We start from the raw sequence: 15285 nt of genomic DNA on the forward strand, positions 1-15285 counted from the left end.
TTTTGCGGGACAAGTTGTAGTTTTTAATGTACACAAAACTCATTGATTAACTTTGATTAGGCCTTCTGGAGACGAATAAAAAAAATAATAAAAAAAATAAATAATAATGCAATATCGTCATTGACTTTTTATCTTTACCTTTCATTCACAGATTACATCATTCCCAAAATACGATGATCACAGCTTATATACTGCTTCTCTGTTCATAATGACATAATAATCACAGAGCATGTCTAGAAAACTCTCCCACAGAAGTCAATCAACATCCACTGTGGCCTATAGTCCATATGACTCTGAGCGCCGTTACCAGCATCTCATACAAGATGACGGTCCCATAATAATGTGAAGAAAATACAGTAAAAACATACAATCAGGAAATAAAATGAGATTAGAAAAAAAGAAGATGTTTCACATCGAATATAAATGAGTAAAAATACAGGTCATACATTTAGTTTTTAGCCTGAATTTACACTGTACCGCAAACCCCCCCCAAAAAAAAAAAATTTATGACCAGGACCATTTTCCATTACTGTATGAAACATTCATCAAAAAATCTGGGACCACTTTCAGTACAGGTAGAAGCACACAAGAGGGTACATGAAGATAAAGTTTAGATCCTTTATTCGATAGTACACATTTTGCATGGAACTGGTACCTTCAAGTGTAAGCACCCAAAACACAAAAACAATGTTAAAATACATGTTTGGGTTAGAAAACATCAATAAACCCACAAGAAGGTCAAAAGGAATCACCCTGTGAAATACCTTAGCCCCTAGACAACTACGCAAAGTAAAGTCCAAGACTAGCATCATCTTCTCATTTGTTATAGGAGTTTTCAAATGTGACAGGAGCAGTTCTCGCCCATAGAACAACAAGGTTTAGATCCATTGTCTAATGAGACCTTTAATATCAAAACTTTCCTTAACCGTGGCTCTGATCATGTTGTGTATTTACTGCAATGGACCTGTCATTTACAGTACACTGGGCACATGATCCAGAGGTGTAGGATCAACAAACTCCGATCCAATGTATCTAACGTTATTTCACCACACTGCTTGCTACTGCACAAGAAAGATTTTAGCAACATCTCAATAAACCATATCAAACCGATCTCCCCAGTATGCCAAACAGATTCGTGAAGATAAAGCAGAGAGAATCCTTCTGGATTTCTGAGCTAGAATGCTTAGAACCAGGGGGACGTCAATGAACTTATTAACCCATAATGTTAATCCCTCACTTTGGTTTTTGAATTTTTATTGCATTAAATAACACAGAATTTTACAAATTATGTTTTATGCTCTACTATTTATCAATTTTTAAGTACTTCTACATGTGCACTAATTATGATGGATCAGTGGAGCCTTTTTCACAATTATTTTTGAATCCCTATTCACTCATAACTGAATTTTTATGTTTTATTATATATTTTATGACATATTTCTTATGTTCTTATTAATGTATTTATTTAAACGACTATTTACTAGACCAATTTGTGGCATCAATTTCCTTTCAACCCTTTTTCATCCTTCTGATTCTGACCTCATTTTTGGCACCAGCTTCCTTTTGACCGTCTTCCTGCTGGTATCAGATTTTCAACCTTCCGTTTTGGGTATCAGCTTCCTTTTCACCTTCTCTTTGTTGGTATCTTGATATTTTCCTGATCAAACACGTATTTAAACCCATGTTTTTTCCCTTGAGTGTGTACACCTGATGAAGTTGCCAGTTCGGTGCCGTAACGGGTAGTCTCTAACATAGCACCTAAAACATCATCTTCCCATAGCTTCCTGGGAGCGTCTACCTGCACTCAAAATGTCCTAGATTTTTGATAAATGATTCAAACCTTACACCAAATTACTATGACCTCTGTGATTGGGCCAAGCAGCATGGAAGCAGAACTACTGTAATATCAAGCCTACAGCCAGATTGTACACACATAGCACAATCTCATGAAGCAAGAGCAATATTGTTATCACCTCATTTTACAAACATACAGTGTGCACTACGAAGCACCATGCTCTTTGCTTTTCATTTTAGTGGCTTTTCTATGAATGCATGTTGGCAGTCCTTAAGGTTTTTTATGGGATTCATGACTAATAAAAACTATTTCCAATTCACTCAAAGTTTTTCACTTTCCAATACTGTCAGATACAAGGTGTTTTCTCTAACATTCTCAACAATATTTGCATACAGTATGTTGTTAGAAAAGGAAATTAGAACAAAGCAGTTTGACCAGTGATTATGTACAAAATGTTTAACATTTTTGAGACTATGAATTCTTATGAAATATAGTAATACACGCTCTACCAAGGATTTAAAAGGCTATTTACCGATGGTAGCCTGAAGAAGGCAATAATATTCAAATGTCTAGAGGCATTAATACAATTCTAGTTATTTGTACTGTACAAACGAGAAAGTAGTATTCTACAGAAGAGTCAATTGAGGCATTCTGGACTGATTTAATGACAAGATTCCGGAAATTAAAAGAATATGTCAATTAATCATATAAACAAGACCTGCTTTAAGAAATATTATTTTTTTACTCTCCCACAGACCAAATAATACAATGTACCTGAGTGAAATATTTTAATTTCCTCTCTGAAGAGGGCAATTCTGGTTCTTCAGAGACAGGAATGTGTCCTGGGGAGAAATAGCAGAGCTAGGACACGGCTGACTGCTATCCTTCCTAATATGCCACAGGCAACACACCTTCCACAAAGCAACCACAATACCACTGCTAAACAGATGTGTAGATGGAAATTTATGGTGGTGCCAGGAGCATCAGCTATTGACAAGTTCAATAACAAACAAAATTCAGTATTCCAGGATTTATATATAGATGGCCTATCTTCAGGACAGGCCATCAATATCTGATCAGCAGTAGTAGGACACCTGCACCACCACTGATCAGCTGTTCCTGAGTAGCATATTTCCAGCACCGTAAGTACACAGCTACGTCCATTGTGTAGCGGATGAAACTGGTAACTGCAGCATTCAAGTGAATAGGAGCAGTGAAGCAGTGGACGTATCTGTGTGGGATGTAGCAGTGCGGGAGCTTCTCGGAAACAGCTGATCAGACCCCTGAAGATCAGATGCTGATGGCTTATCTTGAAGATAGACCATCAATATCAAAATCCTGGAAAATTCCTTAAAAGATTTTAATTTGTCTCCTTGAATTGCTTATGCACATTAAAAACATATTACAGGTACTTACTGGTCCTATGTGGAATGGCTTATGTAGAAGACAGCGCACACAGAAAAATAAAAAAAACCAATAATACCAGTACACACAGTAGTACTGACCAAACAATATATAAGAAATTCAAAGAGTGAAAGTGTAAAAAATCTGAAGAAAGTTCTGTCGCAAAAGCCACATGTAACATGAAAAATCCCCACTAAGTCTGGACTTACCCTAGGCCACTTTCAGACGATCAGTATTTTTCATTAGTATTTGTGATCCAAAACACATACGAGACACAAATCTTTCCATTATACTTTTGCCCTGTATGCTTCACTCCTGTTTTGGCTTACAAATACTGATGCAAAAAACTGTTGTGTGAAAATGGTCAAATTCTGGTACGATATGCCTCTTAATTTTAACAAAAAAAATCATAAGAATTCATCGCACAAACAAATGAACCTGTCTCTTTTTCCACAGAACAGCAATTTTATAGAAAATAAGATATGAAACGCCCTATGATGATCCACTTGAATCATGAAAAACATATCCTAGTCATCAATCTGAGATACCCAGAGAGTCATCATCTAGACAAGAGAGATTTATAAAACAATCACAGCCCAACTGTAACTTTTAACCTCTTAAAGTAATAGTATGCACATGTAGATCAGATGTGCATCTGGTAGCTTTCAATAAGTGTTTCAGAGACAGCACACCAAGGTCAGCAGGGTAGCTTTATATTCAATCTTTATTTACCAGTGGTACAATCTCGGTACAATCTCAAGACATTTATTGCTTATTGCAACGTTTCGGGCCCAGTTCGGTGCCCTTTGTCAAGCTGGATGGCTGGTCTGAGTGTTTCCACGGCGTGCGGTGGACTGCATAAACATCTTTTTTGCCCATAGCAACCAATCAACACAAGCAACACTTTCATTTTTAAAGAGCCCTATTAACCCGTTAAGCACTTGACCAATTTTATTTTATTTTTTTACTTCCCGCTTTCCAAGAGTCATATTATTTTCACAGTTTCCATTCACATAGCCTTATAAGAGCTTGTTTTTTTTTTGGCGGGATGGGGACAAGTGATATTTTTTAGTGGTACCGTTTAATCTACTATATTGTTTATTGAAAAGTGGAAAGAAACATTTTTGAGTGGTGAAATTAAAAGAAAAAAATGCAATTCGACCATTGTCTTTTGGGTTTTGTTTTTAGGGCGTTCACTGTGCACTAAAAATTACCTTTATTGTGTAGGTCAATACGATTATAGGCATACCAAATTTATATTGTTTTTTCTTATGTTTTACTGCACTTTTTTTAATGCTGACCCAGACTGATCCCTTATCGTACCCTCTCCAGGCTTGGCCTCTCATCTAGGATTTGGGGAAGTATAAATCGTTTCCTCCCCCTTTCTGTCATAGCAATTGTTATGTTTATTGGCCTACCCAGCAATTTCGATTTTATGGAAAGCCATACTTTGATTATCAGTATTTAAATGGTGTGTGGTAGAAGTTTACAAGGGTCTAAGTAGTAGAAGCACTGTGGACATTTGGCATATGATGTAGATGCATTGTATTTGGTCCTAAATATCTGGGAATAGTCTTTCTTTATGGCCATGAGATTTACCATTATCATTTGGTATTACTACAATAATATAATCTGATTTGCACAAATATCATTGCCTCCATTTCTGCATTGTTTGTTTTTTGGAGTCTTTTTGTTATATGTGGTCCCCTGATGAACTAACGCAAGAGAACGATTCAGAGAAACGCATTGGAACAAAGTTTGCATTCCTGGGACATATGGTATGTTTTTTTTCCCCTACTGGTAATCAAAACCTGGATGCAACGGGTTTACTTGGGAGCATATACAGTGGATATGAAAATTCTACACACCTCTGTTAAAATGTCGGTTTTCTGTGAAAATGAAACAAAGATAAATCATTTCAGAACTTTTTCCACCTTTAATGTGACCGATAAACTGTACAACTCAATTGAAAATCCAACTGAAATCTTTTAGGTGTGCACACCCTTAAACTAATACTTTGTTGAAGCACCTTTTGATTTTATTACAGCACTCAGTCTTTTGGGGTATGAGACTATCAGCATGGCACATTTTGACTTGGCAAGATTTGCCCACTCTTCTTTGCAAATACCCTCCAAATCTGCCCTCTTCAGATCACCCCACAGATTTTCAATCGGATTCAGGTCTGGGCTCTGGCTGGGCCATTCCAAAACTTTAATCTTCTTCTGGTGAAGCCATTCCTTTGTTGATTTGGATGTATGCTTTGGGTCGTTGTCATGCTTAAAGATGAAGTTCCTCTTCATGTTCAGCTTTCTAGCAGAGCCTGAAGGTTTTGTGCCAATATTGACTGGCATTTGGAACTGTTCATAATTCCCTCTAGCTAAACTAAGGCCCCAGTTCCAGCTGAAGAAAAACAGCCCCGAAGCATGATGCTGCCACCACCATGCTTCACTGTGGGTATGGTGTTCTTTTGGTGATGTGCAGTGTTGTTTTTGCACCAAACATATTTTTTGGAATTATGACCAAAAAGTTCAACCTTGGTTTCATCAGACCATAACACATGCTTTTGGGAGACTTCAGATATGTTTTTGCAAAATGTAGCCTGGCTTGAATGTTTTTCTTCGTAAGAAAAGGCTTTCGTCCTGCCACTCTACCCCATAGCCCAGACATATGAAGAATACGGGAGATTGTTGTCACATGTACCACACAGCCAGTACTTGCTAGATATTCCTGCAGCTCCTTTAATGTTGCTGTAGGCCTCTTGGTAGCCTCCCAGACCAGTTTTCTTCTCGTCTTTTCATCAATTTTGGAGGGACGTCCAGTTCTTGGTAATATCACTGTTGTGCCATATTTCCTCCACTTGATGATGACTGTCTTAGTTGTGTTCCATGGTATATCTAATGCCTTGGAAATTCTTTTGTACCCTTCTTCTGACTGATACCTTTTAACAATGAGATCCCTCTGATGTTTTGGAAGCTCTCTGTGGACCATGGCTTTTGCTGTGGGATTCGACCAAGAAAATTTCAGGAAAGACCAACTAGAGCAGTGAAACTTTATTTGGGGTTAATCAGAGGCACTTTAAATGATGGCAGGTGTATGCTGACTCCTATTTAACATAATTTGGATTTGATTGCTTAATTCTGAACACAGCTACATCACCAGTTATAAGAGGGTGTGAACACTTATGCAACCACATTATTTTAGTTTTTTTTTGTTTTCTTACCTCCACCTAAAAGATTTCAGTTTGTTTTTCAATTGAGTGGTACAGTTTATAGGTCACATTAAAGGTGGAAAAAGTTCTGAAATGATTTATCTTTGTCTCATTAACCGCCTCCGGACCGCCTAACGCAGGATCGCGGTCCGGAGGCGGCTGTCTCAGGCAGAGTCACAGGAACTGCAAGTAAGCGAGTGGATCTACAGCCTGCCAGCGGCGATCGTGGTGCTGGCAGGCTGTAGATGCGATTTTTTTTAACCCCTAACAGGTATATTAGACGCTGTTTTGATAACAGTGTCTAATATACCTGCTACCTGGTCCTCTGGTGGTCCCTTTTCGGATCCGCAAAACACATACGGACGTCTGAATGGAGCCTTACAGGGGGGTGATTAATGACCCCCTTTCATTGATCACCCCCCTGTCATTGATCATCCCCCTGAACTCGCCATGCCCCTCATTGAATACCTTGGGGTGTCTTGTTTCTAAAATGGGGTCACATGTGGGGTATTTATACTGCCCTGGCATTTTAGGGGCCCTAAAGCGTGAGAAGAAGTCTGGGATCCAAATGTCTAAAAATGCCCTCCTAAAAGGAATTTGGGCCCCTTTGCGCATCTGCAAAAAAGTGTCACACATGTGGTATCGCCGTACTCAGGAGAAGTAGGGCAATGTGTTTTGGGGTGTCTTTTTACATATACCCATGCTGGGTGACATAATGACAACTTTGTATAAAAAAATGGGAAAAGTTGACTTTTAGAGAGATATATCTCACCCAGCATGGGTATGTGTAAAAATACACCCCAAAACACATTGCCCTACTTCTTCCGAGTACGGCGATACCACATGTGTGACACTTTTTTGCAGCCTAGGTGGGCAAAGGGGCCCACATTCCAAAGAGCACCTTTAGGATTTCACAGGGCATTTTTTACACATTTTGATTTTAAACTACTTCTCACACATTAGGGCCCCTAAAATGCCAGGGCAGTATAACTACCCCACAAGTGACCCCATTTTGGAAAGAAGACACCCCAAGGTATTTCGTGATGGGCATAGTGCGTTCATGGAAGTTTTTATTTTTTGTCACAAGTTAGTGGAATATGAGACTTTGTAAGAAAAAAATAAATAAATCATCATTTTCATTTTTTGTGACAAAAAATAAAAAGTTCTGCATGGTATCTGTTAGAGGATTTAAAGGATGCACTGGGAACTCTGAGAGTTATGTAACCTGGTATTTTGCTTCTGAGGATTGGAGAGGTGGATATGGAGAATTGGCTGATGCAGGGGATAGTTGGGGGGAGGGCGGGAGAGGGGAGGGTGTGGGGGTAATTTTCCTCTTTTTTGTTTGTTATCACAAAATACTTTATAACATGACAAAAATGTATGATCATAACCATGACCATATTGATGTGTGATACTGGAAATTTACAATTGATGTCATATGTCAGATAATTGTATGTCTGTTATTGTTCTTTGAAATGGGAGAAAATTAATAAAAACTATATTGGAAAAAAATAAAAATAAAAAGTTCTATGAACTCACTATGCCCATCAGCGAATACCTTAGGGTGTCTACTTTCCGAAATGGGGTCATTTGTGGGGTTTTTCTACTGTCTGGGCATTGTAGAACCTCAGGAAACATGACAGGTGCTCAGAAATTCAGAGCTGCTTCAAAAAGCGGAAATTCACATTTTTGTACCATAGTTTGTAAACGCTTTAACTTTTACCCAAACAATTTTTTTTTTTTACCCAAACATTTTTTTTTATCAAAGACATGTAGAACAATAAATTTAGAGAAAAATTTATATATAGATGTCGTGTTTTAAAAAAAAAATTACAATTGAAAGTGAAAAATATCATTTTTTTTTCAAAAATTTCAGTAAATTTCGATTAATAACAAAAAAAGTAAAAATGTCAGCAGCAATGAAATACCACCAAATGAAAGCTCTATTAGTGAGAAGAAAAGGAGGTAAAATTCATTTGGGTGGTAAGTTGCATGACCGAGCAATAAACGGTGAAAGTAGTGTAGTGCAGAATTGTAAAAAGTGGTCTGGTCATTAAGGGGGTTTAAGCTAGGGGGGCTGAGGTGGTTAAAACCTGACATTTTAACAGGGGTGTGTAGACTTTTTATATCCACTGTATGTATTATGTGCGATTATTTTTGTTGTAACTTTATTATTTTCTGATACATGCATTGACTTATGACATTACTACTGGACTGTAGTCATACTAGGTCTCTTCTCGGGTGGCGGTATCTATCCCATGTCAGGGACATATAGGGCTTATTAGGAGGTTCCTGACACGGGATCGCCCCTATCGGGGCGGCCATTCCGTTTTGCTAGGCAGGGCCTAACAGTTTGATAGGGCAAGTGTGAGGGTGAGTCAATTTTCTTTTCCTTGTCCTGCCCAGCCTCATTGTTAATTGCTTTTTAAGGGCACAAATTGGGTGATTTTTAATGATCGTCAGTAAAGGTTACATTTTACACTGTTAACGGTACTCTGTGATTACAATATATCTTTTTTAAATAGCATCATTGAAAAAAATATATCCTTTACCATATTCTGACACCCATAACTTTTTTGGGGAAAAAATAGTTTTCAAAACTATAAAAAAAATCAAAATGATAAAGATTCAAAATGTCCCCTTTTTCTAATTTTACATATAAAAACATAAACATTACTGGTATTGTGTCTGAAAATGTCCGTTACTAACTTAGTATTTAACTAAGTATTTATCCTGCAAAGTGAACACAGTAACAGAAAAAAAGTCTAAATGCTGTAATCACCTTTTTGGTCACCTTGCCACCTTGAAAATAAATAAACAAGAAGTGATATGACCTTAAAATGGTACCAATAAAAACTACCGCCCACACGCAAAAGCCCTCACACAGCTCTATACAATGAAATACAAAAAAGTTATGGGTGTCAGAATATGGTGACACAAAGTATATATTCTTTTCAATGATGCTATTTGTAAAAAGAGCAGTAAAAAATAGGAAAAACAATATAAATTTGGTATGTCCGTAATCGTACCGACCTACACAATAAGGCCTCTTTCACACTACGTTTTTTTTTCCCGTTTTGTGGGCCGTTTTTTGTGTTCCGTATACGGTCCGTATACGGAAATTCATTTCAATGGGTCCGCAAAAAAAATGGAATGTACTCCGTATGCATTCAGTTTTTCTGTATCTCTGTTCCGTGCAAAGATAGAACATGTCCTATATTTAGCTGCAAATCATGTTCCGTGGCTCCATTAAAGTCAATGGGTCAGTAAAAAAACCGGAATGCATACGGAAATGCATTCGTTTGTCTTCCGTATCCGTTCCGTTTTTTGCGGAACCATCTATTGAAAATGTTATGCCCAGCCCAATTTGTTCTATGTAACTACTGTATACTGTATATGCCATACGGGAAAACGGAACAGAAAAACGGAACCAAAACAGAAACATAACGGAACAACAGATCTGTGAAAAACGGACCGCAAAACACTGAAATAGCCATACGGTAGTGTGAAAGAGGCTTAAAGGTAATGTCATTTTTAGTACACAGTGAATACTGTAAAAACAAAACCCAAAAGATAATGGTCGAATTGCAATTTTTTCTTTCAATTTTACCACACAAAAAATGCTTCTTTCCACTTTTCAATAAAGGATATGGTACAGTTAATGGCACCAATAAAAAATATAACTTGTCAAAAAAAAAAAAAACAAGCCCTCATAAAGCTATGTGAATGGAAATTGTCAAAAAAAATATGACTCTTAGAAAATGGGAAGCAAAAAACCCCCCAAAATCAGTCCAGTGCTTAATGGGTTATTAGGGCTCTTGAAAAATGAAAGTGTTGCTTGTGTTGATAGGTTGCTATGGGCAACAAAGACAGTTTTTACAAATATGTAAACGAAGATACGAAATAGGAGACGGAACTCACCAGCATCTCCAACAATCTTCACCTTTTATTGCATAAAGGTGATACAGGGGGTGGGGGCGGACATTCAGCAGACAAGCAGATGCAAGTAAGCGGTTATGTCCGCCCCCACCGCCTGTATCACCTTTATGCAATAAAAGGTGAAGATTGTTGGAGATGCTGGTGAGTGCCGTCTCCTATTTCGTATCTTCGTTTACATATTTGAGATGAACTGCACGAGGAGACAGAGCATCGTATACAGCTAAGCCGCTTACAGACGACACAATAGCAGTGCCATCACTAGAGACTTTTCCTATATTTATAGAGTTTTTAAAAATACTTTCGAATGCAATATCATACAATGACCCGGCATACACCATCACTCCACTCCACCATCACTCCTCCAGAAGAACCACTAGCTCTAAACTTTTGAGAGATATAGGAGTGGACTGGTTGCTGTGGACAACTTTGATATTCTGCCCGTATGTAAAGCAGCCATAAAGTTCATGAACGCACATTTTAGACAGAATAAAATATAACAGCATGGTTTTAAAAGTGACATATAACAGACCAATAGATGTCCCTTTAGATTTTATGGCAATAGTTTACCTGGTAAATCTGAAAATAGGAGAATGCATTCATTGAATCCATTAGCGAGAAGCCTGACCCTCAGCTGCTGCAGAATAGCCACTCCAATACAGAACGGGAAGGAGGAGTTCCCCAAGAGCAGAGTGTCCCACAAATGGAAGATCTTGTGCAGTGGAAAGACGTCTGTAAAGAGGATTATAGAAGAGAATAAAGTTACGTAGATACAAAAATGGAACAGGCGCTCATCTGAATGTGAAATAACATGAGTTCTCATTCTCGCTACTTTCATATGATGAAAAAGTCGCTGGCCACAAATACAGTTCTACATCTAATGGAGCAGAGGGCCACATATGAGTGCTAGACTGGACTGTAAAGATTGGGGGGGGCATTTATTAACTCATATAAGCCACTCTGTGGTGCATTAAGATTTTGTTGCACACCATTTTGCTTGCAGGCGAACACTGCGAACTGCCCATCACTGTTTACGACCACATATAGGGTGTTTCTGTAAACTACAGAATCAGGGCCATAAATATTGAGCTTTCTTTGGCTGTTAACCCTTGCTATGTAACTGGAAAAAATTGATTCAAATGGAAAATCTGCCAAAAAAGTGAAATTTTGAAATGTTCTCTATTTTCAATTAATTCTTATGAAACACCTAAAGGGCTAGCAAAGTTTGTAAAATCAGTTTTGAATACCTTAAGGGGTGTAGTTTGTAAAATAGGATAATTTTTTGGGTGGTTTCTATTATGTAAGCCTCACAAAGTGACTTTAGACCTGAACTGGTCCTAAAAAATAGGGATTTGCTTCTAAACTTCTAAGCCTTCTAACGTCCCCAAAAAATAAAATGGAATTCACAAAATGATCCAAACATGAAGTAGACATATGGGGAATGTAAAGTAATAACTATTTTTGGAGGTATTTCTATTATAAAAGTAGAGAAATAGAAATTTGGAAATTTTCAAATTTTTCTAAATTTTTGGTTAATTTGGATTTTTTTAAAAATAAATAACATTTTCTTACTCAATTTTACCACTGTCATGAAGTACAATAAGTGACGAGAAAACAATCTCAAAATGGCCTGGATAAGTAAAAACGTTTTAAAGTTATCACCACATAAAGTGACACGTCAGATTTGCAAAAAATAGCTTGGTCCTAAAGGTGAAAAATGACAGGGTCCTGAAGGGGTTAATGACCCTTTTTTTTTGAACAATTGAAGTCTACGGGTCGTAACATGTTGGCTGCTAAAAATACTCAAGATGGGTGAGTAAAAGAATCCAGGACAGTTGCGTGGTTTTAGCAAAGTGTAGTTTGCTGAGGCACTTCTCTTTAAAGTGTTTTATGGGCCTGGAATTTCATAAAATGGTAGGTAGGTTGGTAGAGGGAATTGCCATTCCCTCTCCACACCAGTACAACATTTTGCCCTAGCCTGAAGTAATTCCAGGAGTAAATGCTGTGGGGATAAAGAAAGGGCTGAAATGCTCATTCAGGATCAGATGCCTGGTAGCTGCATGACCAGTTTACTGTGTGAAGCCTAATCTCCCATGGGTTTCTGAGTATTTTAGGTGAGGAAACCTATGTTTAGTTAGAGCCCAGACTGGCAAGGTGTTTTATGTTTATGTGTCCTTTTGCCATGGAATTCATACCAGTGAATGTACAACTTGGATGCCACTATTTTCGTTATTTTGCAGAAAATAAATATAATTTGGACTTTTAACTGCTGAAGCCTGCGATGTGTCATTGCCAACCCTGCCACAAGTATGGACCCACAACAGGGTTTAGAATGGTTCTACAGAGTGGCATCCATCTGACGGCCAATAAAAACTGTCTGGTTGCTAGGAGACTCTGAGGCAAGGGGTTGGGGAAAAAGGGGCCATTACATTTTTCTTTTTTTTTTTACGGCTATTAAAAAGAAATGGTGAACGGATGACAAATAGCTGTTAAATATGCTGACACGACTGGGAAGTGAATTAAAAAAATTGTGACACACGAAAGCAAAATAGCTATGAAAAACTGACAGTTTAACAATTTTTAAGGGCCATTTTTTTCTTTACTGTGGTGTGAATACAGCCTCAGATATTCAGGAAGAATGTAATGTGTGTAAATTCCAGACACTGCATTTTACTCGACGCTCAAGAGTACAACGTGATTTTCACAATTAATATTCTGAAGCTTCTGCTTGCTGTCCTGTTGTAACCTCAAGAGCAATCGGCAGATTTCTGCTACACATGCTGCTGCATCTCACTAGACTCAAAGGACAGAGCAGCTTTTATCTCCTCTTATAAATGCTGCTCATCACATCCGTGCTTCCATGCCTTGCACAAATGAACAGAGAGGTGAGAGTTCACCGACAGTATACAATGGAGCTGCCCTTTCAACGGCAGAAATTAATTTTTCTTGCAGCGTGAGAAAAAAGGACGGACAAGAGTTCAATCACTATGTTTGTGTTTAATCATTAATGTAGAAGATTCCTTGTAGGGAATTCAGCTTTTTGACTATTTCCACATCTTAAAAACAAGAATGTGTTCTGGGAAATTAACGGCCACGTGAAATCATCCTTTTCATATGTCTCCTGCATTGTAAATCTGCCTTGCTTCAATTCCAGTTCTCAGTATAACCTGTAGTATATTTCTTTTCAATAAGCCCCTCCAAACTAGATGATACTTACAGATAAATTGTATGCTCTGTAGCATTGTGATACACCTCATGCTCAAATACGTAGCCACTTTAAACTTTATATTGATTAGTGTACATAAAAAAAAGAGGGCTCCCGTAATGGTGCCAGATTTTGCCACCACTACAGCATATCGCCCTTCGACATGTCAGCAAAAGGGCAATACATATATTGTTCCATTAGGAAACAGCAGCTAAAGGTGGTAGGAGTACCTCCACCAGCTTGTGCTTCTTTTAAATGGGAGTACCACATGTTCTTGGAGAAGGGAGTTGGTAGCACCACCCTTCTATACAGAGCAATGTACTCAGCTATAGTGTACTATACGGGAGAACGTTTAAGCAAAACAATTTTTTTTTTCTTCATCTTTTACATTTTCAAAATAACAAAAAAGGAAAAGGGCCCCAAGCAAAACTTTAGGCACCCTGCATAATAAGTACCTAGTAACACCCCCTTCGGCAAGTATCACACCTTGTAAAAGCTTTTTAAGCCATCCATGAGTCCTTTAATTCTTGTTTGAGGGATATTCATCCCTTCTTCCTTACAAAAGTCATGTAGTTCTATGAGATTCCTGGGCAGTCTTGCATGCAATGCTCTTTTGAGGTATATCCACAGATTTTCAATGATGTTCAGATCAGGGGACTGTGAGGAACATGGTAAAACTTTCAGCTTGCGCCTTTTGAGGGAGTCTATTGTGGATTTTGAGGTTTGATTAGGATCATTAGCCATTTGTAGACGCCATCATCTTTTCAACTTCAGCATTTTTACAGTTGGTGTTATGTTTGCTTTCAGAATTTACTGGAATTTCATTGAATCCATTCTTCCCTCTACCTGTGAAATGTTCCCTGTGCCATTGGCTGAAACACAACCCCAAAGCATGATTGATACACCCCCATGCTTAATGGTTGGAGATGTGTTCTTTTCATTAAATTCTGTGCCTTTTTTTCTGTAAATATACTTTTGCTCATTGTGGTCAAAGAGTTCCGATTTGCCTTTCTAGCAATACTATGAGCAGCTGTCTTCCAGACCAAAATTAAATTTTAAACTAAGGAAATGGAAACCTGAAAATGCTTTGTTACATTCTTATAGCCTTCTCCTACTTTGTGGGCCTCAGCCATTTACATTTTCAGAGTGTTAGTTGCTTAGAAGAACCCATGGCTGCTGTTTTTTGGCACAAGGTTATAGGGTTTGGATATTAATAAAGCTTTGAAGGTTGCATCATCTAGCTTTTCCTAATGATGACTGTGAACAAGCCTTAACCCTAACAGGCTATTTAAGGTCTGAGAGCTCGGTCAAAGTTATATGAGCACTCAAATCTCTTTGGGTTCCTATACTTTTGCAAGATACTCCTTTCCTTTTTTCACTCTGAAATTGCTTAAATGTTGAAAATAAACTTTATGCCTTTTGGAGATCATTTTATCTTCAATGTGTTTGACCAGGGGTGCCCAAACTTTTGCATGCCACTGTATAATATACTACATAGGAAATGGAATTTCTTCAGCCTAGATATTAACATTCATTTCAAAGTGTGTATAACAAAAATGTGTTTATTGTTAGTCATTTTCCATCTTTACATTTTTTGTAAGTACTAAAACAATATGTATTTGCTTTTAACCATTTAAAAAACTTACAACATACTCAGGTATAGAGATGTATCTGTAGATACCAGTACATTATGAACGTGAAGAATACTATTGAGATTTTTAGTCAGAGAAAACCTGT

At 37.7% G+C, this 15285-nt stretch overlaps 1 protein-coding gene across 1 annotated transcript in view; it reads right to left on the reverse strand.

Annotated features, from left to right (window-relative positions):
- Window positions 1-15285, reverse strand: part of TBCK (TBC1 domain containing kinase) — a 342207-nt gene that overhangs the window by 132290 nt on the left and 194632 nt on the right. Inside the window, exon 22 of the mRNA XM_044302639.1 lies at window positions 10914-11075. Coding sequence (XP_044158574.1) covers window positions 10914-11075 — 162 coding nt within the window. The remainder of the gene's footprint in view (window positions 1-10913; window positions 11076-15285) is intronic.

This window comes from Bufo gargarizans, chromosome 1, assembly GCF_014858855.1.
Source record: "Bufo gargarizans isolate SCDJY-AF-19 chromosome 1, ASM1485885v1, whole genome shotgun sequence".
Classification (NCBI taxonomy): Eukaryota; Metazoa; Chordata; class Amphibia; order Anura; family Bufonidae; genus Bufo; species Bufo gargarizans.